This window comes from Ursus americanus, chromosome 2 (assembly GCF_024610735.1).
Source record: "Ursus americanus isolate L20-20 chromosome 2, mUrsAme1.1.p, whole genome shotgun sequence".
NCBI classification, from domain to species: Eukaryota; Metazoa; Chordata; class Mammalia; order Carnivora; family Ursidae; genus Ursus; species Ursus americanus.
Window position 1 is genome coordinate 97,794,481 of NC_142128.1, and position 27,060 is coordinate 97,821,540.

At 38.1% G+C, this 27,060-nt stretch overlaps 1 protein-coding gene across 2 annotated transcripts in view; it reads right to left on the reverse strand.

Annotated features, from left to right (window-relative positions):
- Window positions 1-27,060, reverse strand: part of POU2F1 (POU class 2 homeobox 1) — a 176,764-nt gene that overhangs the window by 76,192 nt on the left and 73,512 nt on the right. The window contains exons 2-3 of one of the 2 annotated variants that reach the window (XM_045797313.2): window positions 23,480-23,580; window positions 3,357-3,422 (exon numbers count right to left, since the gene is read on the reverse strand). In XM_045797313.2, coding sequence (XP_045653269.1) covers window positions 3,357-3,414 — 58 coding nt within the window. In that variant the 5' untranslated portion in view covers window positions 3,415-3,422; window positions 23,480-23,580. The remainder of the gene's footprint in view (window positions 1-3,356; window positions 3,423-23,479; window positions 23,581-27,060) is intronic. The other variant, XM_045797322.2, reaches the window with a different exon arrangement.

Below are 27,060 nucleotides of genomic sequence, written 5' to 3' on the forward strand. Positions count from 1 at the left end.
CATTTGTGATAACATGAATGGATCTTGCTGATCTATTATGCTGATTGAAATAAGTCAGATTATGCTGAGTAAAATAAGTCAGAGAAAGACAAATACCATATGATCTCATTATATGTGGAGTCTAAAAAGCAAGACAAACAAACAAAACAAAACAAAATTCATAAATGCAGAGAACAGACTGGTGTTTGCCAGAAGGGAAGGGTGACTGGGGGGTGGACGAAAAGGGAAAAGGGGGTCAAGAGGTACAAACTTCGGGTCATAAAATAGTAAGTCATGGGGATGTAATTACAGCAATGAAGACAATATTCAAAAATACTGTACTGCATATTATGTAACTTTATATGGTGACAGGGGAAACTAGACTTATGGTCATCATTTATGTGATACAAATATACAATCATTATGTGGTATACCTGAAACTAATATAATGTTATATGTCATTTATACCTCAAGAAAAAAAAAATACTCAAATTTCCTCAAAGAAATATCACTATGATATTTTTCTTTAGCTCCTCTTGAATTACAATACAATAATCTACCCTGAATCTCTTCTCTGCATATCTGTTTTCTTAGTGGACTGCTAACTCTTCAAAGACTGAGGGAATCTCATCTATTTGCACTAGCACCTTGATAACACCACATATAATATTTTACATGACAGGCACTTAATGAATAAAGACATTGACAAACCTAAACTATAGGTTTTCTGTGAACACATAAGGGCTATCTGACAAAAGTGCATCATCGGATTTATCTGCTCAACTTAAGCAGATCGCTCTGGCAGGAGAAAGGCAAAGAAGAAAACTATCAAACACAATCTGAAATAATTTTACAGTATTACTCCCCGTAAAATGTCACAAATCAAAGTTGTTTTTTTTTTCTAGAAATATTTAAAATTTTAGAAATCTACACAAAAGTATTCCAAATCCAAGAAAAGGTGAGACTTTAGTTTTATTACAACGCAAAGGGTTCTTTCTACTGAAAATTTTGTTATTCAATTAGTAGAAACTAAGAACCCATATATCCTTTACAATTAAACAATCTGCAGGTCTGTTTGTTTTATTTTTAAATAAAAATCAATTTGTAAGCATGTAACTGTCTGAGCAAACTGTAATTCTGTAACTGATATATCGGGCATTGTAATTTAATAGGCAAACTGGAACTCCAAGTTATTTTTATATTCCTAAACTAACTAACACCAGTAGGAGATGCTAAAAACATAGTGATAGGCCCTTAACATTTCAGAAACTGACATTCAAGGTTTTAGTTATCTTCAAGTGCATGTAAAGGTCTGTAACATGGAAGTAATTTGTAATTTTACAAAGGCAGCAAATGCTGAGTTTTAGAGACATTAAAAAGTAAAAATCTATATTGATACTGCTCAGTTCTAGGAGTCTGCCATACACTGCGTATTAAAACAAGTCAAGAAATTCATGAGACTGTATTAACAAGTGCTCCAGCTAGAATTTCTCTTCTATATAGCTCTGAAAATAGTTTTAGACCTGAATATATAACAAAGCATTGCTTAAATTTTCTGTTTTACGGTATTGGAATTCATGGGAGAAACCATATGCAGGGTGTAAATCCTCATTCTGCCTTTATTTCCTGGCTGGTTTTGTGCCTTGATTTCCTAGTCCTTGAAATAATAATACCTAACTTACAGGGCTGTCATTAAGAACTCAAATTGAAATCAGGTAATGGGTACAGTGCTTAAGATTTTTAAAAATATGCCATTGGGGGATTATTAAATGTAGGTGCTCAGTAAATGGGAGCCACTGAAACGTCTATTATTAGTAGGGGCCTCTCAAGGAGTCTGGTGACATTTTCAGTGTTCGCCCAATCATCTGAGAAATACATGCCTCTCCTTCGAAGTGGTTCCTTAGGCACACGTGCCCTGCACACTCTCCCCTAACGTCTTATGGGATCGACCGCCCTGTTTCTCTTTGCAAACAAGTCCCACGCCTAAGCTAGATGGCCAAAGCACTGGCAGATGGACAGTGCCACAAAATAATGCAAGACGGGGCCCAAACAGAGGACAGAGAAACAACAAAAATGAGACTGCAGCTGACAATCCAGACAGAACAGAATGCTGCCCTCGTCCTCCCCAGGAGATACTACGGCAGTCTACCTGGCTAGGCTCAGAGTGTTCGGAGTGACCTGTTCAGTACAACAGGATGCCCCATGGCTCAGCTGCACATAGACAGGTCTACGTTAGAGATTAAAGGATTAACAAGTATCTCCAGGTGGAGAACAATTTCGAATGAAAAGATATGTAGGCGGGAACTGCTATATTGGTTCAACTCGTCTACTTCAAATTAAAAGATGTTGTGGCCTGTAGAGGTGAAAAAGATTGTTTCCAGGAGTGACTCTCATTCTTACTCTCTCCCATAGTTAGGCAATTTTAAAATGATGGGTCAAAGAGGCAACCCTCTCTCCAAGTGAAAAACCTAGTTTACTTTAGAAACTATTACTTTCTGTGTGTCCCTGCCCATAATTCCCTTCTTACACAGTTGAGTATTTTAATTTATGCCTCTTCCCCAGAAATTGGGGGAAGTTCCTGTACCATCTCTGGCAGATGATAAAGACACATGGTTCAATGTCCTCTGAGCAACGTAATGGATTAAGAGTACGGGTTGTGGAGACATTCTATCCTTTAGGGATTTACCTTTCTCTCATGGGGTCTCACTCTTCTCATTTATATGATATTAATTTACTCCTGATAAATAGTTAAATCAAGTATAAATTTTTAAAAATCACCAAATAAAAGAACATACTAGAAATAGGTGTGTGTTTTTAACTATCTACTGACACTATCATAACTTCAATACAATTTATATTGAATGGGGGGGATGGATAACATTTACTATTTTGATTAACACCTGTAACAAGGGCAACGTTTTACTGAACGGTTACTGTATAGCTGGCACTGTGCTTAACCATTTCCTTTAATACTCACAATGACCTATAAAATATATTATCCCCATTTTATAGGTGAATAAAGTCTCAAAAGATTGGGGAAATTGCCTAAAGTCCAAAGCTAGTAACAAATCCCTGATTCATACCCAGAACTACCTGATCTGAATCACACCCAGAACTTCCATTAAAGGAAATGGACTATTCTCTCAACTACTTTAGAGTTTCTCTGATAAACAGCAACAAAAAGACGAAGCAATCTGCAGAAGAAACTAAATAATCTTAAACAAATGCCAGTTCCTGCAAGCACTAAATTATATCTGACAACTCAATACTCCAATTGGTCTTTATTTGCCGAACAGAAGTCACAGTTAAATGGAAAGTTTCTTCTGTTAACTCCATTAGATCTAGTTAAAAAGCTGGATCTGGGAATCATTTCTTACCTGTGTTGCCATCTCCACTCTCCATAGACGGTTTACTGGTTTCTGACGGATTGTTCATTCTTGAGTCTGCAATGAATGAGAGGTGAATGAGGTGGTTTTGTGTTTTGTTTTTTAAGATTTTGTTTATTTATTTGACAGAGAGAGAGACAGCCAGCGAGAGAGGGAACACAAGGAGGGGGAGTGGAAGAGGAAGAAGCAGGCTCCCAGCGGAGCAGGGAGCCTGATGAGGGGCTCGATGCGGGGCTCGATCCCAGGACTCTGGGATCACGCCCTGAGCCAAAGGCAGACGGTTAATGACTGAGCCACCCAGATGCCCCTGAATGAGGTTTTTTAAAAACTGGGGATGTGGTTAGGGAGGCAAAATTGCGGCAAAGGAAGGTTTAATAATATTGACTAATGTTACAGTCCTATAGTTCAAAGACAGATAGTGTCAACACTAAAACATTGGAAACTGTAATAAAAATTTATCTGAAAGAAATTCAGGATTCCCTTAACCCTGAAGTGATCCACAAATAAACTGTCCTTCCAAAGAATTTTAATGTTCTTCTAACAAAGATAACTGAAATCAAACCTGAAAAAAAAGTATACTAGAGTCTAACATGTAAATGGAGTAAATATAATATGAAGCATAAAATAAAGAAACAAAGCTGGGGCCAAGCACCTTACAAAGTAAAACATGCTACTCTCAAATAAAGTTTCTTTTTTTTTTTTTTTATAAGCAAAGGTATTCGTTAGTTACAGCCAAAACAATCCACTGGTAATCTTCATAAAAGACTGGGCAGTAACTCAACCTAACAGAATAAAAAGAAAGTATGTCTAAGAAAAAAATCTCCTTATTTACTCCCAGCCTAGAAAAACTATGTGTCAAAGTGAGAATATGTCAAATTCATACCTCAGTCATAAACCAGCACAAGAAGCTGCATCACAAGCCATAACAGCTATATCAATAATTTCACAATTGAACCACAACCACACCCACCTAAAAATACTACCTATCTGATACCCCCTAAAACCTTTTTTTTTTTTTTTAAGATTTTTTAATTTATTTATTCAACAGAGATAGAGACAGCCAGCGAGAGAGGGAACACAAGCAGGGGGAGTGGGAGAGGAAGAAGCAGGCTCACAGTGGAGGAGCCTGATGTGGGGCTCGATCCCATAACGCCAGGATCACGCCCTGAGCCGAAGGCAGACGCTTAACCGCTGTGTCGCCCAGGCGCCCCCCCTAAGAACCTCCTGATGTGGGTGTCACCTCTTTAATGAAAGTTTTCATAGTCAAAAAGTTTTCATCAAGCAGTATCAGGTATCCCAGAAGATACACAAGAGACAAGAACAAGTCTGCTTCTCATCCACCTTTTTAATAGGGTAAAACCCAAATATACATTTAATACATACCTTATTCTACTTCTACTGTAAACCCAAACTTAGCATATTTGTCATCAAGTTTACTATCAAGCAAGTTCCCCCTTTCCCCCTACTGGGTTAAGAACCATTTAACTATAATTATTAGTTGAGAATAATAAACTATATTATATTTGAATGTTTCACTGAAGAGTACATTTTGTCATCTGCTTCAATGTTTAACTAGGAAACCAAAACAATCGTCAGAAGTCCCAGCCATGCTGTCCATAGCTGCTTTCTCCAAATGCGCAAGTGATGACAGACAATCAAGAGTCCTCCTCCCAGAGATTTCACTTCCAACCTGGAAGCTGTGTAAAACCTTTTCTAATACAGGTTTTGAAACAGATGTTTGTCTTATGGTCTTAAGCAGTTTGATCATATCTTTGGTTTGTTCTTCAGATGTTCGAAGGATTCAAATTCGTTTTTCTGTGGTCATAAATGAGAGCAGTTCTATAACTTCCTTGCCTCTACTGTACAGAAAAATTTAAATGTCACTGAAAGCATACTAAGGTTTGAAAGGAACAGGTGTACAACTCAGTGAAAATCAGCTTTCTGAATGACTTAATCAAAACCTTATGAAAGTCCACAAGATCACAACAAATGTTAATATACCATTAAACATACATTCTGCTCAATGCTTCCTTTAGAATGTTGAAAGAAAGTGGGAATCATATGAAGCAGTTAATAGTCATAAAAAGGGTAGCATATCTTTTAAACAAAGAAGTAGGAATAATTCTTAACAAGTCACGAGCCTGTGCTGTGCACTTCATATTCCAATTTCCACACATCTAAACTGAAAATTATGTCACAGGTATTGTGTGAATCTTCTAAGCCTTTTCTATTGAACCGTCCAGCTTTAGAGACATTTAACAAAATTACTTCACAAACACATACACATGTAAATAAAACAAAATTCTGACTAACTGTACAAGACTGTTCAAATGACTTACTGTTCATTACAAATAACAGAGACAGAATTTCTAATTCTAAATATTTCAAAAGGCTAAAAATATTTCAAAAAGGTATATTTCCTTTCTGGAGTTCCCAACATAGATGTAAAAGAGTAAATCCAAGTAAGTTCTCTTTTGATATCTGAAGTTTTTTTTTCTCTCTGGGCACATGGAGCTGACTGTATAGGAGTCTAATACAGTCTACAAACTGTTCCTGGATTAAATTCTTGCCATCAGTTTGTTGTTTTAATTGTGGTTTTTATTGTGCTGTACAAATATTACTACTACCTTGAGTTTCGGCCCTTCCTTCTGCCTAACAATGTAAACATTTTCAGAACTATCCTTTAATTTTACTCTTAGCAACTGTGAAGGAGATGGGGGGGGTCAAGCCTCAAATTTTCAAGCAAGAAAAATGACATACAGGGAAAAAAAAAATCACCTGCAAAGGTTTTCAACCTAAAATATCAAAGTCCTGGAGTTTGTATCATCTGACTCTCCAGGTGACCAGAGTCACCTAAAGAGGTTTCAAGAATTTTGCATACAAACAGACAAATCTCAACACAAAACAGAGCCACCATGAGTCACAGTATGTCTCAATCTATTTTAAATCTCAGTTACCAAAGACAGTTTATATAATCAAGCCTCACACCCCTCTCTCCTAAAACATTTGTTGTTCTATAGAGAAAACTCTAAAAATAGGTTTTCCCACACTTAAAATTGTTTTCTGAAGAAGTTGATTTTTTTTAAATAAAAAAGGCTAATATCAGTTAAAATTTGAAAAGTTGATAGTTTCTCAAATCTGGAAACTGATCAACAGTCCTATGGCAGTAACCACCGCAATTAGCCTCTGCATTAGCATTCATGGGAGCCATTCTGCACTATGGCTCCACCTTATTTTTCACTATGCACTTTTGGTTTTTATAAAAGACATTCACATTAGGTATGCAAAACATTTTTATTAATATGTACACATTATTTAGGTACACTTTATATCTTGTTTCAGATTTAGATGTGTTTTTAGAACTACATGAAATGCTCCCAACAGATATTTATATTATTCCAAAAAGCAAAAATGTACTCTGTTTAAGTTGAATTCCCAATCTATGCTATTTACTGAAAATGTCCTCTGAACCAGAAGAGCTAGTGGTAGGGAGGGACCTACTGCAAATTCGAGTAAGCTCGTGCCTTGCAAATGCTTTCCTCCTTCTCTGCTCCATCCACCTCTTTTCCCCCCTCCCCCGAGTTGGTTGCATATGCGATTAAGCATTTATGCATAGTCAACCCCACACACGCCATTTCCATATTAAAGCTTATAAGAAAGAAGTGTGCTGGTACCCACCTAGAACATAGTCACTGCAGTCCAGCATTGCTGTGAAATCTTCTAGAGGTTCAGACAGTCCAGAGCAAGGAAGAAACAGGTAGCAGTTTGGGGTGGGGGAAAGAAGGTAACTACTATTTCTACCAAATCTACACTATGTTCTTAAGAGAACAAGGGTGGGAGGTGGAAAGTGGATTAGGGGGAGAAGCAAAATACAACTTCAGTTACACCATAGCAATCTTCAACTGAATAAGGAAACTTCAGTTGCTCAGAGGAGTTTTAGTCTCTCCTACCAGCTAGGACTGACATTGTCAAGGCAACTGAAGCATGAAAAGTTCCCCTTTTTGTAATAAAATAGAAACAAAGATTGCAGCTGGCAGTTTCCATAATGAAGCTTAATCAGTATGCGTGTGATTAGGGCCTTATGCAAATCTCTCCTCGTTAGCACAGCAGCCAGCACTTTGAAGTCCACGAACAATTCATTTACAGAACACACTGAAAGCACTCCCTGCATAATTTAAATCATTGCATAAATATTTATCAGTCCATTTGCATATTAATTGGCAGTGCATGAAGGGAAAAATTATCTCCTGAGTGCCAGCATAATAATTAGGAGGATAAAATGAGATTTCTTCCAATGGCCTGGCTTCTCGGACCTAACTTGAGATAGTACCGGGGGAGAAGGGAGAGACAGGAGACAGAGTTCTGCTAAAATGGCACTGAAATGACACGTACAAATTAGAAACAACTCTACAGACTTAAGCACCTTTAATCTTATTCCTGCTGGCAACAATGACTTCAGTAATAAGAGGATTTGCAAAAAGCTTTCTACACAATCCAAATAATCCCAAGGAAACAATTAGCAAGGTAGGAGCAGAACATAGGGCTGTCAAGATGGTGCTAGCCTCCTGATAGGGAATTTTCCAAATATTAACATACACTGTCTGGGGAAAGTCCTACTTTAAAACAAGGCAACAGTATAAACCCAGAAACAGCGCATGAGCTATACAATTATTTTCAGGAGTATGGAAATTCATCATCTATAAATCTTTTTATACTACTAAATTAACAGAATAGATTAGCTGAATGCCACATATGCAGTATCCTTCCCCCATCAAAATCAATCCAAAGTAGAAGACAGTTTGTTATTTATAATAACAATCATGAAAAAAATGGGTCATAAAAATTATGGACTTAGTATTTTCAAGTAAATTTCACCTAATGTATATGAAAAAATATGTATTTATACTCTTTACTAAAGAATATAGCTATTCGATTTAAAGTAAATTTACAAGGTAAAAACATCAGTCCAAAACTTTTTAGGCATTACGACAGGACATTCCGCTGTAATCACCATAGACAACTCAGGAAAAGACTTATAAAAATCCTATGAAGTAGGTATTACTACCTTCTTTGTAAAAAAACAAAACACACACACACACACACACACACACACAAGGAAACTGAGGCACAGTGAGCTGGAGCACTTTACCCAATGTGACACTAATAATTTGGAGTCAGGATCTAAAACCGGGTTTTGCTGATATCACAATTTGAGCTCTTGGCTATTATTAAACATTATGGAAGTAGTAGGCATGGGGGCGAGGCTTAAATAAGGCAGCAGATTAAAAAGCTGGTTTTCAGTGTAGTGAGGACACTAATAATTGGTGACAAAGATTTTGTGTCTAAAAGTCAAGTATGTACAGATACACAGAAGACTGCCCTAGAATTGAGGGGAGTTCTCCAGGGTATTATCCCACTAATAACTTTTTATTTAGAACTAGTCTTCAAGCATGCCTACCATCTGATTATTAAAAATATGTGTTTTTAAAATATTTTTATTCATTTATTTATCAGAGGGAGAGAAAGAGAGCACAAGCAGGGGCAGCTACAGGCAGAGGGAGAAGCAGGCTCCCCGCCGAGCAAGGAGCCCGCCACGGGGCTCGATCCTAGGACCCTGGGATCATGACTTGAGCCAAAGGCAGACGCTCAACTGACTGAGCCACCCAGGTGTCCCCAAAATATGTATGTACTTTTCCCCAACATTATGGTTGAAATTAAACTCAACATGCATATGTGGAAATGAAAGACAAGACTTCTACAATGGACCTTTAAAAAGATTTCTTTGCAAGGCAATAAATTGGGTAGGAACAGAACCAAAAATCTTTCTTAAGTTTTAGATAAGCACGCTATTTATACTGCTAGTTTTTCCATTGTACAGAATCACAAAATCCATATGAGGAGAGAGTTTAGGGGAGAAATTTAACACTGCCACTCAGTACTGGTGAGACTCAGTTCCTTCCCTTTTCAAACCCTAATTTTCCCATCTGTAAAATGATAATATCCTTTCTCATGAGGTTGCTGTGAGGATAAATGGGACTGAGCCTCTTAGACTTGCTCCTGGAGTGGGGCACGAGGCGGCTTTGCCAGGGGAGACACCACGACGCAGGATAAACAGGCTAATCTTTCAACAGCACCAATTTTATTCAATAATAATTCACAATGCTTTGTAGTAAAACAATCAAGACTATATTATACAACAGAATATAAAATTCAAATGAGTTTTTAATGCCTTGGACTATATATGTTCTACTTGGTGAGAAAATACTAGAAGCAATGATGACGGTGACTGGTACATAGTGGATGTCAATATACGTTTCTTTCCCTCCTCTTTTGCCTTCATAACATTAACATTTACTGCCTGTACTTATTATAGAAGATCTCTGCAACTCACCATCTACTTTTTATGCTGTATGCAGTGACTCCTCTAAACTACCTTTCTGATACCAATTTGGTTCTTCACAAATCAGCTAAGTATGACTTGTAGCTGCAGCCAGACCATCACTGCCAACGAAGAAGCGTTTGCTGGAAGGTACCCTTTCAGGCGCAGGACCTTTCCAGTGTTAATAACCACCTCCCTCAAGCCAAGAGAGTCCCACAGGGCCTCTGCATAGAAGGGGGCCAAGAGCTCACCAACGCACAAAGGCTGCTATCCAGAGAGGGACCCCTGTCTCCTCTACTACAAAAGTCATTCATTATCTTCACTCCAGGAACAGGAAGAGGGGCAGGAGAAGGCAGTGCTGAGATGCGGCTGTCCAGTGACAGGAAGCCTCGCCCATGCAGTGGACTTCATTACCATGGGAAGGACAAGAAAACTCCCAGTTGCCACCCTTGATGTGGGTACTCTACACATTCTAAAAGGCAGGTTTAAATACAGAAGGCTGTCTAGGCCTTTACAGATGGACTGTGGGAGGCTGGCTACCATCTATCTCTCCCCCGTACTCCACCAACTATGGCAAAGTTAGATCCAAAAGAAGGGAACAGACAAGCTTTCCCCACAAAGCTCAAGTGTTCACTATATTTGGCCCTTTGTCTGAAATATCAGATTAAACTTAACCTAAAAAGAATACCCTTTTAAAAAAAAGAAAATAATTTCTGGAAAGTTTTGTAGGGTTGTCAGTCATTCACACTTCAGCATAAATTAATCCAATTCAACTGCTTTCCTTTAACACCTCATTGAGGAGTTAATTAGTGTGGTAGTAATTGTTCCCATTGGAAAAAGGCCAGTAAATACTCTTATAAAATAAATGCAGTTTAGCTGACCTGTACTCGGGGGATAGGGGTAGGAGCACAGAGTTCATAGAAAGTAGAAAATAGGAAATAGTAGCATATGGAAGTATAAAAAGGAGCTGAAAGACAAAGTTAAAATTCACATATTTTAAAATTATGCTTAAAACTGAGTCTTTTTATGATTTTTCATTATTATTGTTATTATTATTATTATTTTAGTAATTTCTATACCCAATGTGGGGCTTGAACTCATGATCCTGAGATCAAGAGTTGCAACTCCCTCCAACTGAGCCAGCCAGGCACCCTTCAGACTTTTCTTTAAAAGGGGGAAGAAGGGGCGCCTGGGTGGCACAGCGGTTAAGCATCTGCCTTCGGCTCAGGGCGTGATCCCGGCGTTCTGGGATCGAGCCCCACATCAGGCTCCTCTGCTATGAGCCTGCTTCTTCCTCTCCCACTCCCCCTGCTTGTGTTCCCTCTCTCGCTGGCTGTCTCTAGCTCTGTCAAATAAATAAATAAATAAAATCTTAAAAAAAAAAAAAAGGGGGGGGGGAAGAAATGCTCTTCCAGGATCCAGAATTCATGGCTAACACTATACAGGGTAATTTTTCACTCATGATCATATGGGCTAGTCTAGGTCTCATTAGAAAGGCAACTGAGGACAATAACAACTCAATTACAAACTATATTTCTAAAACACATCTTTTGTGTATGAGCGAACTGAGGTAGGCCTATACTCCACGTACCTAAATCATCAAATTCCAACCTGGTCACATTCCAGATGTACAGCCATTTGTGCACGCTCTCCTGGACCGCCTGTACACCTAGTCCCGTGGACGGGAAGGTACGACTCAGCAACTGTTCCCTAGCACCACCTGTCTGCCTCTCTGTACGATTTTTCATCTCCTAGCTCCACTGCTTTCAACTCCTAGGCAATCTCAAGTGCACGCCAATATCCTTTTTAATCTTCACCTCTTTTCAAAATCTACCACTACTTTAGTCTCCTTACTAGCTTCTTTACAGAAAACAATGACATTGCTTTAGCAGATGCTCAGTAATAAAAATGCTTTATTATCTCAAGAATTATAAATGGTTAGCTTACCAAAAAAACTCATCCCAAAACTCATCACCCACAGACAGCCTAAAATAATTTACTAATGCTCAAATATGAAAGAACGTTCCAGGATCTGGAAATTTCTTAGATCCAGAATCAAGTGATGGGTATTAGCAATGCCACTGAATATCACAGAATATATGAATGATGCCCCCTAAGGTTGCAATATGGGATTTCAGTGCTTAAGAAGAAAAGATATAAGAAAACAGAATGCCCGGGGCGCCTGGGCGGCTCAGTCTTTAAGCGTCTGCCTTCGGCTCAAGGTGTGATTCCGGCGTTATGGGATCGAGCCCCACATCAGGCTCCTCCGCTGGGAGCCTGCTTCTTCCTCTCCCACTCCCCCTGCCTGTGTTCCCTCTCTCACTGGCTGTCTCTCTCTCTGTCAAATAAGTAAATAAAATATTTAAAAAAAAAAAAAAAAAAAAAAAAAAAAAAAAAAAAAGAAAACAGAATGCCCGCTATTTACAAAAAATCTTAGATGGGCAAACACCAAAACAGAATTTATTTTATCATTCTGGCTAGTAGACACTGCCAAATAACAAGAGATCTGAAGGATTATTTTATTTCCTAAAAACCAATCGAGGCCTAGAGAACGACTCTTAGGTCACACTATTAAGTGGCAGAGAAGGCAGGGGGAAAAAAACATAACAAGGAGGAATGAGTGGAACATAAGTAAAATAAAATATGCTGAAACTCTTACCCGTGACACGGAGATTTGTAACTGGTTGGTCAATTAAAAAGGTCAACTTAAAATAAATATCATAAAACCATTATGTACATAAACATTTCATGTTAACAGAAATATGTATTTCATATTACATAAATATGTATTTATTTACCAATCTTTTGATGGTGGACCAAAGCCTTTGCTTTAAAATTTGAATCCACTAACTTGGGTTTCCTCTTCTTTTTTTGGGTAAATCATAGCCTTAATACTTACTCTAATATTTCCAGTTTCAATTTCTTAAGCTTTGTTTTTCAAGCTTTTCACATTTTACATCTATATTAAGAATTTAAAAAACTCAAGAAGGATTTCACGAAATAATGCTCCTTCCTAAATGTAATGATATATTCTTTTTTTAATCGCTGCTTTCAACCTACTAAATTGACTTCATGACCCACAGACTGAAAAAACTGCTTTAAAAGTAAGACGAGAACTCAGGGTGCCTGGGTGGCTCGGTCAGTGAAGTGGCCGACTGCTGGTTTCGGCTCAGGTCGGGATCTCCGGGTGCTGGGACTGAGCCCTGCGTTGCTCTCCTCGCTCAGTGACAGTCTGCTTGAGGATTCTCTCCCTCCCTCTCCCTCTGCTCCTCTACCCCCCTGCGTACATACTTTCTCTCTCTCTAAAACAAATAAATCTTTAAAAGAAAAGGGTAAGAACTTAAAAGACACATCAAGCACTCTGAATACAGCATCTTTCCCTTTCTTTTTTAAAGAATAATGTATCCCTAATATTTTACAGCTCTTTTTTCACATCTAATTCAGCAGTATTTTTAGTAATTACCCTTTATCTACTCTTTTCAAAACATTCAACTTAAGTTTTCACAGAAACGTCATCTCCTCCTGTTCTTCTCCTTAGTTTATATAATAACGATTTAAATCGTGTAACTGAAATAAGCAGCGCAACCTGACGGAACAGGCTTGGGAGCGCAAACAAGGAATGATCCTGTTGGCCATCCCAGTCTCCTGGTAGCCGCACACACGCACAGACAGACAGAAGAGGGCACTCAGCGCGCTGCAGGGCACCAGACGGTGGGTCTTAAGCAGGAACCCTGGAGGCAGCAGCTCAGGTCAGCAGTCCTGTAAGTGCTGGTCGGTTAAGGAAGCTACCAGACGAGAGAGCCGCTAGTATGAAGTGAAGTGCCTGGGGCTTCTGCTCTTTTCCTTAACCTCTGCCAACATACGTTACTACAGTCATGTACAGAGCTCATCTGGAACTCAGTCTAACTTTGGCATCCTTTAGTAAACGTATCATTATAGAATTCAACCCTGAATTTCTTAGTTGTAAAGTTTAATTTTCGCATAGCTCTACTAAAGTTTGACCATCGTACTACATGGACCTGTCGTGCCTATCTTATCATCCTGTTTCTTTACTTGTGTAACTGCCTTTTCTTTGTTCTAGTTTAAAGAGTTTTGCAAAGTCACTGATTTCATGCGTGAGCACATTCGACAAATATCCACTGGGTGCTGCTGGGCAGTGGGACAGGAACTGGGGACACACCACTGAGCCACAGAATGCTTACGACTGAAGAGAAAGCAACATTCAACAATCACCCAAGACACAACCATCCAGTATGAAAATTCCATGGAGTAAAAGAATAGGTGACTACACAGCTTGAACACAAGCCTCTAATGTGGCTTGACATCTTTGGCTAATGTTAGAGTTCTCCTACTTTAACAACTGCAATGTGACTTCTTCTCTGATTCCGTTTCTTAAATCCATGAAACACAGGCTTTTATTTTATTATGTTTTATTTGAAACCACATGCTGCTTTCATGATTCCCATCCATCCCTTTGAACTATTAGGTTTCATCTATGATACTGGTGATTTGTGTCCTCTCTCTTACTCTCAGGTTTCATAAATTTGTGTGAAAATACAAGCGTAACAAGTATCCCAGAGTCTAAGTGAGATATAAAATTTAAAGACACATTCCTCCACTCAACTAATTAAAATGTTCTTCCGACTAACCGGACGTTACTAATATGTTTTAATAATATTAGCAGTATATTAGCAGTCATTCCATAAACATTTACTGACTGTCAACCTGTCTACAATATCTTTCCTCCCTGTATCAACTCATGAAAAGTCTACCTATCTAACCTATAGAGACAGGTTCAAAAGTTATGACCTCAGGTCTTCCTTTATTCCCCTTGTCAGGTAACTATTTGTTTCTTTTGAAATCCTATAGCAATGACATTCTCTCTCTCTTTTGTTTGAAATAGTTAGAAACTGGGGCACCTGGGTGGCTCAGTCATTAAGCGTCTGCCTTTGGCTCAGGGCGTGATCCAGAGTCCTGGGATGGAGCCCCAGCATCGGGCTCCCACTGGGAGCCTGCTTCTTCCTCTCCCACTCCCCCTGCTTGTGTTCCCTCTCTCACTGGCTCTCTCTCTCTGTCAAATAAATAAAAATAAAATCTTAAAAAAAAAAAAAAAAAGAAATAGTTAGAAATTCATAAGAATTTGTAAAGGCTCCACCCAGTTTCCCCACTGGTTACATCTGACAATATGCTATCAAATCCAGGCAAATGACACTGGTACAAAGGGGATGTATAGTTCTACGTCATTTTACTGTCACACATGTAGGCAGAGCACATAACCACCACTGCAATCATAACCCACAACTATTTCATCACAAAGAATTCCCTCCTGCTACCCCACTATAGGCGTATCCATTCCTCCCGTTCTGGCTATTCAGAACCCTTGACAACCATTGATCTATCATCCATCTTTATGATTTTGTCATTTTGAGAATATTATACAAATGGAATCATGTAGTATACGACCATTTCAGGTTGGCATATTTTATTCAACATAATACCCTTAAGATCTAATCAAGTTGTCCTGTGCATCAACAGTTCATTCCTGTTTACTGCTGAACAGAACATTCCATAGCATAGATGTACCATAATTTAACTGTTCGCCTATAGAAAGACTTTTGGTTGTCTCCAGTTTGAAGTTATTACCAAAAAAGGTGCTACAAACATTCATATTTGGGATGTACACTGGATCACAAGCTCCACACTGGGAGAAAATACTTGTGAAGGACATGTCTGGTAAACGACTCTCGCCTTTAATATGTAAAGCATATTCCTGTATATATTTTTATGTGGAGAAATTTTTATTTCTCTGGGATAAATGCACAGAAGTGATATTGCTGGGTCACATGGTAAGTGTATATTTAGTTTTTAAAGAAATTTCCAAATATTTTCCAGAATGGGTGTACCATATTAGATTACCACAATGTATGAGAGATCCGGTTTCTCCAAATCGACACCAGCATTTGATATTATTATTACTTTTCACTGTAGCTGTTCTAGTAGGTGTGTAGTGACATCTCACAATGGTCTCGATCTGCATTTTCCCAATGGCTAGTAATATAGAACATATTTTCATATGCTTAATTTACCATTCACATATCCTCTTCAGTAACATGTCTATTCCATTGTTTTGGATTTTTCTAAAAATCCCCAAATCCCCCTTTTCTAATGGACTGTTTAGATTTTTAGGATTGAGTTTCACTCTATGTGTTGGGGTGGGGGGTTGAGTTCAGCCGACACATGTTACATCAGTATCAGGTATATAACACAGTAATTCAACAAATTTATGTTATGCTGTGCTCACCACAAGTGTAGCTATCATCTGTTACCATCCAACACTATTATACCATTGATTATATTCCCTATGCTGTGTCTTTTATTCCTATGATATGTTCATTCCATAACAGGAAGCCTGTATCTCTCACTCCCCTTCACCCATTCTGCCCATCCCCCTACTCCCCCGCTCTTCTGGCAACCATCAGTTTTTTCCTCTATTTATAGGTCCAATTCTGCTTTTTGTGTGTTTATTCTTTGTTTCTTAGATTCCACATGTAAGTGAAATCATATGGTATCTATCTTTCTCTGTCTGACTTATTTCACTTGGCCTAATACCTGCCATGTCTGTCCATGTTTTCACAAGTGGCAAGATCTCATCCTTTTCTTATGGCTGAGTAATATTTCACTGTGTGTGTATATATACCACATCTTCTTTATCCATTATCGATGGACATTTGGACTGCTTCCACACCTTGGTTATTATAAATAATGGCTGCAATAAACACAGGGATTCATGTATCTTTTTGAATTAGTGCTTTTGTTTTCTTTGGGTAAATACACAGTAATGGAATTACTAGATCATATGGTAATTATATTTTTAATTTTTGAAGAATCTCTGCACTCATTTCTGCAGTGGCTGCACCAATTTACATTCTCACCAGGAGTGTATGAAGATTCCTTTTTCTCCATAGGGCTGAGTTTTGAGAGCTCTCTATATATTGTAGTTAACAGCCCTTTATCAGACACATGCTTTGCAAATACATTCTCCCACCGTGGAGACTGCCTTTTCATCTTCTTAATGCATACAGCAAAATATTTTAATTTTGATAAAGTCTAATTTGTCAGTTTTTTTCTTTTGTAGACTGTGTTTCTGGTGTCACGTGTTTTGGTTTTTATTTTTTATTTTTAAGTCATCTCTACTCCCAACATGTGGTCTGAACTTACAACCCCAAGATCAAGAGTCGCGTGCTCTACTGGCTGAAGCAGCCAGTTGCCCCTCTGGTGTCATGTTTAAGAACTATTCACCAAGTCCTATGTCCTAAAGGTTTTCTTCTATATTTTTTCCTAGTGTGAAGATTAAAGGTGATTTTTTTGGTGTTTTTTTTTTTTTTAATCATCTGTCAAAAAGATTTTCTTTCCTCTGTTTGCTCCAACTGTTTTTGTACCTCAGTCACAAATTAGTCGGTTATACCTGTATAGACCTATTTTTGGGTTTTGTATTCTGTTCCAATGATTCATGTGTCAATTTCTCCTCCAATATCCTCAGGCTTGATTTCTGCAACTATATAATAAGTCTTGAAATTAGAGAAACTGATTTTTTCCTACTTTCTTCTTTTTCAAAATTTTGCTAGCTAATTCTAATTCCTTTATTAGAATTCCCATATTAATTTTAGAATAATCTTGTTTATTAAAAATCATAGAGGGATTCTGATAGGAATTGCATTAAACCTGTATATCAGTTTGGGGAGAAGTGATCTTTCCTATGTTGAGTCTTATAACACAAATGGAGAGTCTCTGTATATTACTTGATTTCTCCCACCAGCATTTTGTAGTCTTTGGTATACAAGACCTAAATATGTTCTGTTGATTAAAAACTACATATTTCATTTCTTTAGCCATTCTTTTAGGGTAGGTCTACTGGAGACGAATGCTTTTTTTCCCTTCATCTAAGAATGTCTTGATTTCCCCTTCATTCCTGAAGGATATTTTTGATGAATACAGAAGTTGGTATTTTTAGCTCTTTCTCAATACTTGAAAATTGTTATGCCACTGCCTCTTGGCCTCCATGGTTTCTGAGGCGAAATCCACTATCACTGGAATTGTTTTTCTCCATAGGGAAAGGTGTCATTTCTCTCTGTTCTCAGGATTTTTCCTTTGTCTTTAGTTTACCAACATTTTATTATTACTTCTTTGGGTTTATATTGTTTGGAACTTGTTCAGATTCTGGAATCTGTAGGTTTGTGTCTTTTTTTTTTTTTAAGATTTTATTTATTTATTTGACAGAGAGAGAGAGATGGTGAGAGAGGGAACACAAGCAGGGGGAGTGGGAGAGGAAGAAGCAGGCTCTCAGGAGAGCAGGGAGCCCGATGTGGGGCTCGATCCCAGGACCCGGGATTACGCCCTGAGCCGAAGGCAGACGCTTAATGACTAAGCCACCCAGGCGCCCCAGTTTATGTCTTCTGACAAGTCTGGGAAGTTTTCAGCCAGTCTTTCTGCAAGGACTTTTCACCAAGCCCCCTTCTCCTCTCCTCCTCTGTGGTCTTTCGTCATAGTCCCACAGGTCCCTGTGGCTCTGTTCACTTATTATTCTATTTTCTCCTTCTTTGTTCAGATTGGGTAATTTCTACTGTTCTATGTTCCAGTTCACTCTGTCCCCTCTATTCTGCTGTGAGCCCCTCCAGTGAGTTTTTATTTCGGTCACTGTAGTTTTCAGCTCTAAAATTTCCATTTACTTCTTTATATTTTCTTTATCTTTACGGCGGCTTTCTGTTTCTAGGCTGAGACTTTATATTTTATTTTTCCTTTCCTTCCTTTTACTGTTTTGGTGAAGAAATTAATAGTGGAGTGCCTCAGGAATTAAGGAAATACGTGGAAAAGACACAGAAGCAAGTCTGAAAGGCCTCCCAATTGAACAAATTTTGCACATTAACAAAATAAATAAAAATAATAAACTGTAACCATTACTGGGGCGCCTGGGTGGCTCAGTTGGTTAAGTGTCTGACTTTGGCTCAGGTCCTGGGATCAAGCCCCATGTCACACTCCTCACTGAGCAGGGAGTCTGCTTCTCTTTCTGTTCCTCCCCCAACTTGTATTCACAGGCTCACACACACACACACACATGCACTCTCTCTCAAGTGAATAAATTAAAATCTTAAAAAAAATTGTAACCATTACTCATAGGAATTCATGCTGATATAAACAGGGAGAAGAGAAAGTTTTTCCTTATAGAATACCAAATAATAGGGGCGCCTGGGTGGCTCAGTCGTTAAGCGTCTGCCTTAGGCTCAGGGCGTGATCCCGGAGTTATGGGATCGAGCCCCACATCAGGCTCCTCCGCTGTGAGCCTGCTTCTTCCTCTCCCACTCCCCTTGCTTGTGTTCCCTCTCTCGCTGGCTGTCTCTATCTCTGTCAAATAAATAAATAAAATCTTTAAAAAAAAAAAAAAAGAATACCAAATAATAAATATAGAAAGAACAGAAAATCAACATTCAGAGACCATCATCATCATCATCATCATGTAAGTTCAGTCAAAATGCTCTATCTAATGGGCAAAAATTTGATGATGAAAATGTACAGTTTCCCAACAAAATATTAAGCAATTACAAAGGGAAGATGCAACTTTACAGAGGAGAAGCCTGGTAAACATCACCTTAATCAAGTGATCGGTTAACATCACTAGTCAAGGGACAAATCAAAATTGTGCACTACCAGAGAAGATGAAATGAGAACACAACATTCTGCTGTGATTCCTGCCATAGATGTAACTTAAGTCAAATCATGGGGAACTATCAGATAACACAAATTCAGGGACGCACGGGTGGCTCAGTCAGTTAAGCGTCTGCCTTTGGCTCAGGTCATGATCCCAGGATCCTGGGATTGAGTCCCAGCTTCAGTCGGGCTCCTGGTTCAGCAGGCAGCCTGCTTCTCCATCTGCCTGCTGCTCCCCCTGCTTGTGCTCTCTCTCTCTGACAAATAAATAAAATCTTAAAAAAAAAAACCCACACACAAATTCAAAGACATTCCATAAAATATATTCTTCCAAAGTGTCATAGCTTTGAAAATCAAGGAAAAACTAAGGAACTATGATTGAAGAATACTAAAGAGATAGGGTAAGGGTAATTACATGCTATGTAAGGTCCTGGATTAGATACTTGTACTATGAAGGGCATTTTTGGGACAACTTGCCAAATTTGAATCAGGTGTATGGATTAGCTGATAGTAAAGTGATCCTGCTAATTTCCTGCATTTTATGTATGTACTGCGGCTGTGCAGCAGAATGTCCTTACTTATAGGCTTATTCACTAAAGTACTGGGAGTGTTTTAAAATCAAAATAAAACAATAGCAAAGAGAAAAAAGGAAAAAGGGGGCAGGGGAAGCTCAACAAACTACCAGTGTTTTATTACCAGTGTAGTGGAGCCCTGCCCTTCCCTTCCCTCAGAAGTCTCTGACTGCAGGTTGCATACTAACACTGACAACACCACAATTCCTACAGAAACACGAAATGCACAGGTTATCTACGGTCAGCATGCACTTGAAATAATTTAAACAGTATTCTGATGGACACCTTGAGATATGGAGGAGTCCACACCTTAAGGCTCTACGCTGCATGAATAAAAGTTCAGGTTTAAACTCACATGTGAGCACTGAACATTTCCACAGTTAGTAACATATCACATACCAAAAAAAGGCCTTGAAACCCATCACAACCCAAAATTTGATTAAATGCTTTATTTATTTATTTTTTAAAGATTTTATTTACTTGAGAGAAAGAGAGAGAGGAAAAATAGCACGAGCAGGGCACAGGGAGAGGGAGAGAAGGAGACTCCCCACTGAGCAGGGAGCCCGATGTGGGGCTCCATCCCAGGACCCTGCAATCACGAACTGAGCTGAAGGCAGATGCCTAACTGACTGAGCCACCCAGGTAAGTTTTGAGATAAGTATACACCCCTGAGCCATAACCTTGTCCATCACCTCCAAAACTTTCCTCCCCTCCTTTTTCTTCATCAAAAACTTTTGTGTGTGTGGCAAGAGCACTTAACCTAAGATCTAGGCTCTAAGCAAATTTTTAAGTATTACAGTATGGTTAACTATAGTTTTCTGAAAATTTAAAACTTGACCCCCACTCCACCAAAAACAAAAAACAAACAAAAACCCCCAGAAAACTGATGCCCTTCTGGTCACATAAGCACTAGAACAGCGATCCCAGGTAGTTGTGATTCAGAGCACTGGAAACAGCCAAGAATATTTGGTGCTGCCAAAAGCAGATGATGAAAGAATATGGTGGGCCAACAAGCTGATCAAACAAAAGCAAGGCCTAACTTTGTACACGGTACTTCTTCTCTTTGCTCTACTTCCTGTACTTCTACTAAAAATGTGCCTAGCAGATGCCCAACAGAGTCGGAATTCAATACACATTAGCTGCCCCAGCCCTCCTCACCTCCTTCCCTTCTACTCAGATGATGAGCAGCTACAAGTAATATAAAGGTAGGTAAGCGACTTTGTAATCTTCTCGAAATGTCATAATATCAATGTTTCATACCATCTTTGCAAGCTCCAATTAGTTAGAATTTAACTAAAAAAATAATAAAATCTGTCAATGTATCTCACCTTTATTATAGAGTTCTAACATATTGACTGCCCAAAGTAGAAAGATACCAGGCAATCTAAGGTACATTTCTCATTTTGAATGGTACAGATTAAAATGCACATAAATTATATTTCTTTGCTGTAAGTTCTCCACACTACCAGAAATAAAACAGTTACCTGACATGAGCTACTAATAAAATGTATTTTTAGTATCTCTTCGCCTACATTCTATGCATTCCCACCCTCTTTTGGCCAGGCAGGTGATGCTGGTAAATCAGTGGAAGATTAGTGGGGAAAGGTGAGTCTCAGGGGCAAGTCAGGTTTTAAGGCAAACATACACCTGGTCTGGGCAAATTCAAGTACCCTGGGTACTTTACTAAAGAAGAAGGAATTTTCCTTATACTTTCATCATTACAGTTTCATTTAAGTTATTTATCCCCAAGCCAGTCAGACACTTGAAATGTATTAATTTTTGAATGATACTCCTTGCTGTAACATTGATTTCTTTCATTAAGATTTCTTAACTAAGTTTGAAAGGTCTGTCATAAAAATACTTTAGAAAAATAACCATTGCTTATTGATCAACTATAATAAGTAAAAACATGGAGACAAATGTTCAGTCACATGAAATATATCTTTTGACTTGCTCAAGTTTGTTTAGTTTAAGCATATGTTTAGAATATACAAATATTTTATAAACACCTTTTTTTTAGAGGAGGTATAAGACCTATAACTTTAAATCACATTATAAAAAGAGCTAATATGATTCCTACAGTTAAAATCATCGCAGAGGAAGACACGGTTTCTCTGCATTATCTCAATATGTCCCTAAAATACTCAGATTTTTGGCTGGGTGAATTATGAGAGGAAATCATTCCACAATCAGTATCAGTTAACATGTGAGAGGTTGGATTTATGGTTAAGCTTTAATTCCAAAAATCAACAGGCTTCACAGCTTAGTAATGCGCCTTGAAGTCAGAGAGAACTGGGTTTTAAAGTCCACTTCCAGGGGCGCCTGGGTGGCTAAGCGTCTGCCTTCGGCTCAGGGCGTGATCCCAGAGTCCTGGGATCGAGCCCCACATCAGGCTCCTCTGCTGGAAGCCTGCTTCTTCCTCTCCCACTCCCCCTGCTTGTGTTCCCTCTCTCACTGGCTGTCTCTCTCTCTCTCTGTCAAATAAATTAATAAAATCTTTAAAAATAAAAAAATTAAAAAAAATAAAGTCCACTTCTAACATCCTAAGCTATAGCACTCACTTTGAAAGCCTCCGTTTCTTGTTCTGCAAAACAGGTCCAAAATATGCCCAAGGGTTCATCTCAGGCTTTAATAAAGTGTATCTAAAAGCTTTAACGGTACCTAGTAGCTAATTAATGGCTGTTACTACTGTTGTTAATAGATAAAATATTTTATGTAGCATATATAAATCCATTTTGTCTTCTCTGTTCCTACATTAACATTTTAAGTTACACAAAAGACCCATATGAAACGTCATTATGGTTTGTTTACTCTCTTAGGCATGTTAATTCTTATTTAAGGAACTTAAAACAAATTTTTAAAAGGCACTAGAGTAGGAATCAAAACATGTACCCTCTGATCAAATTCCGACCTCAGTTATACACTGGCTAGCTGGACTTTCTTAAGCAATTTACTTGATCTCTCTAATCTTCACTTAGGTCATCTGTAAAATGGTAAAATGTAGGTTGAATATTCTGATTACTACATTAATTCTGTAAAACTATTATTTACAAAGTACTATTAAACTACCACATAGGGATTATTGCTAATGTTATATTATCCAAGTAAAGAGAATACTTAATAATTATGTACCCTATTTGCATTAACTTCACAACTTTTTCCAAAAACAAAGAAACAAAAAAACCAAACCAAAACAACAACAAAAAAAACCCCACCCAACAGAACCCAATCTACTAGGGCCGATCAGAAACCATTTTCTGTTGCTGGCTAGGGCACAGGCATTCTAAGCATCACTCCACCACATCAATAAATATCAAACAAATTTCAGAGTTAATATCATATATATGTATATGATAAGTCACTTTTATAGTCATTCCACAAAATTAAAGGCAATCATCATAAACACCTGGATTTATCAGAGGCTACTAAATTAATAGCTTTTAGGAGCAGAAAATATTTACCAGGTATAGAAAGACTGCATTCTTTCTTTGAATTGATTCATTGAAAATTGAGAGTAGTTTGGTAATTAAAAAGGCAGGAAAGCTCTTCTTACTTTTCCAGTCTATGAATACAAAAAGAGAAAAAGGCAAGACTGAGTAAGCTGTATAAAATAACCTAACACTTTAAGGGGGAACAATTATACACAGTGGGGAACACTGAACTACCCATCAAGGTGTTTAGCTGCCTAAACATAAAGTGATTAGAGGCAGGCACCACTCTTGTGCTTGCTTCCTCACCTACAAAATAGGGATGCTAGCCCCTGCTCTTCCTTCAGAACATGGAGGTAAATTAGAAAATTCTTGGAACATGTATTATAAGCTGCTACTCTTTCATAAAGCTGAACAAAACAGCCTGCTTATTTTTTTTCTTTAAAGAGTATATGTCACTAATAGAAAAAAATCCCCAAATCCAGTATGTTACCTCCTTCCAAATTTACAAGGACCTACTTCAACTGGCTTTATATACACACCCCCACATCCTACATATACATATACATATATACACATACAAATGTTCATAGGTGACGGATCAATATATATTACTATCACTGTAAAAGATTCCGAAAAAAGGTACAGGATTACATTTTGTCTCTAGAAAACAAGAAATACACACAAGTATGGAAATTCACCATCACTGGTTGACCACCACATTCTTTGCCAGAAAGTCTTAGCATCCTGACCAGCAGAAAGTTCAAGCAGCCCTAACGAAGGAAGGAGTTGGTACATGCGCTGACTCTTATTTGCCATACACCTGTACTGTATAGCTATGTTTGAATTAGCATAACTAATTAGTACAACTAGTATAAATTTGTATAACTGAGTAGTATAACTTATCAATGAAAAGCATCTAAGTTTTACATAACTGTGCTCTGTAACTCTGTGCTCATGTAACTAGCCCATATATATTTTTTTTATATATACACTCAGTGATGGTCCTAACCATTTATGAAACTCCGAAACAAGGCTTAAGTTCAAGGGTGTAAACAAAATCAAATATGTAAATAGTTCAAACTGCCTTCTTCTAAAGAAAGTTATTTTTGTGAGAGAAGGGGCTCACAGTAGCTCATAACACTTGAAAGTAGAGATCAACACAAAATTCTGCCATAATTCTGCAATGGTGGTCAAAAACGAAGACATTTTACTACATTATACAACTGGAAAGAAGCTAAATTCTTTCTTTCTTGAAAAAGAGTCTGACCTACATGTACCTTCAATTCCTTAAGAAAATTTTAAAATCATAAAGTTAGGATATTTAATTAAGGATATAAATTAGGATATTTAAAAGGACAGTCCTAAAACAAAAACAAAACACAATGAGACAAATAAATACACAAATATAAACTTTCGCATACCCACCAAAGCCCTCCAGAAACATGAACTATAATGAATAAGGAAAACCCACCCAACTCTTCCTCTTTAGACCAATATGATGGTTACAAACAACAAGCTCTTTCTGGCTGTCCATTGACACATCTACAGACCTTTTATTCTTTTGAAATTTCCCCAACTTAAATTGGATGCAAATAAGCCAGGTGTGGTCCTTACAATAGTAATCCTACTAGCCCCTATTGAGTTTCCATAGAAACATGCACAGCTGGCAATAGCAAAGGGGTTGTAGTGGCCTCAGACTGGTTTAAAGTTTCAATACTCACTGAGTGAAATAACAATTACGGTATCTTAGTAAAGAACAAATAGAAAAAAAAAATCCTATCTTTGGGATCATCAAGCAAAATAATGCAAATTATTTTCATCTAGGCCAAAAGTGGCTTTCAGCCCAGCAGCAATAATCAATGGGTCTGTGAAAAGTTAAGAGATGCCAATTACCAAAAGGTAACTACTCTTTTACTAAAGAAATATAATTTAAGAGAATATTCTCTGTGGGTCACTTAATGTAATAGCCAACAACCAGAGAGAGAAAAACAATACAAAGTCTAATCTAAACAGTAGTAAATACCGTGTATCTTTTCCTTAAATAAATTCACTATGACTGTTCTTTGCTTTTATTAAACGTAAATGATTTCACAACAGTGATTCTCCTAGGGCAGTACCTGGATCAGCATCATCAGGACCATCTGGGAAATTATGAGAAATGTAAATTCTCAGGCCCCATCCCAGACCTACTGAATCAGAAACTTTGGGGGTTGGAGGCCCAGCAACTGCTTTTTGATTCACAAACCCTCCAGAAGATTCTGATGCATGATAGCTCAAGAACCAATGATTTACAGTGTCAAACCTCAGAGAAGACTGATACATGAAACTGAAAATGCAATGCTTTATCTCACTCCTTGGAACTAAGTGAGGCATAGTAATAAAATGTAAAGGAGAACTCACTGGCTCCTGAATTGAGCCAGTTGGCTAGGAACTCGCTGCCTAAAAAATATGCAGACATTAGCAGCGGTTCATCATGTCTATCCTTCCTACACATATCAAGCACAAGAAAAAAAAAAAGTGTAGTGTCTGTTCATGATCACTCAAGGAGAGGAGGGTCCTGGCATGTAAGATACTCCATCCACTACCATTCATAGCCCATTACCAATCACAACCCGTTTCTAATCAATGAGGTCTTCAGCCACACGGTAGCAAATCTTACCATGTGTTCCTTTATAATAAAAGAATAATAATTTTTCCAAGATACCTAACATGTTAGGTAGGGATAAGTCTCAAGTTTCTACTTGTAAGAACTTAAAAAAAAAAAAGCATATAAGAATGCAGTTCCTGGGGGCGCCTGGGTGGCACAGCGGTTAAGCGTCTGCCTTCGGCTCAGGGCGTGATCCCGGCGTTATGGGATCGAGCCCCACATCAGGCTCCTCCGCTATGAGCCTGCTTCTTCCTCTCCCACTCCCCCTGCTTGTGTTCCCTCTCTCGCTGGCTGTCTCTCTCTCTCTCTGTTGAATAAATAAATAAAATCTTTAAAAAAAAAAAAAAAAAGAATGCAGTTCCTTAGCCTCTAACACATTAGATACTTCACGTACTGCGAAATACACATTTCGTTTTTCCTTTAGCGTCAGTACACCGATTTATAATTCCCTCCCTATTTAAGATAATGGGCAGCACTTCAAAGAAACACCATGCTAGTGACATTAACGTAACCAGAGATGAACAGAGAGAATATAATAGAGAAAAACCACTGGGTAAATCAAATATGAAATACGCTGGTAGAACTGATGAAATAAGGCCAAAGGAATAGCTTTCTGTAGCTCATAATTAAAAATAAATACAAAATAAACTTAAGTAGAAAACTGATACACAGGGTCCTCATTCTCTCTTCATAGGGTCTGTCCTCGGTCCACGCTCATTATACCAGTGATTGCCAAAGTACTGTCTTTGTGCTACTAGTGGGCCAGAACTGATCCCAAAAGGCTAATTATTGATTTTTAAAAATTTTTTATTATTGAAGTTAGTTGACATACAATGCTATGTTTCAGTGTACAACACAGCGACTGACAATCCCATACATTACACAATGCTCACCATGACAAGTGTGGTTACCATCCACATAACATACAATGTTATTATGATATTATTGACTATATTCCCTGACC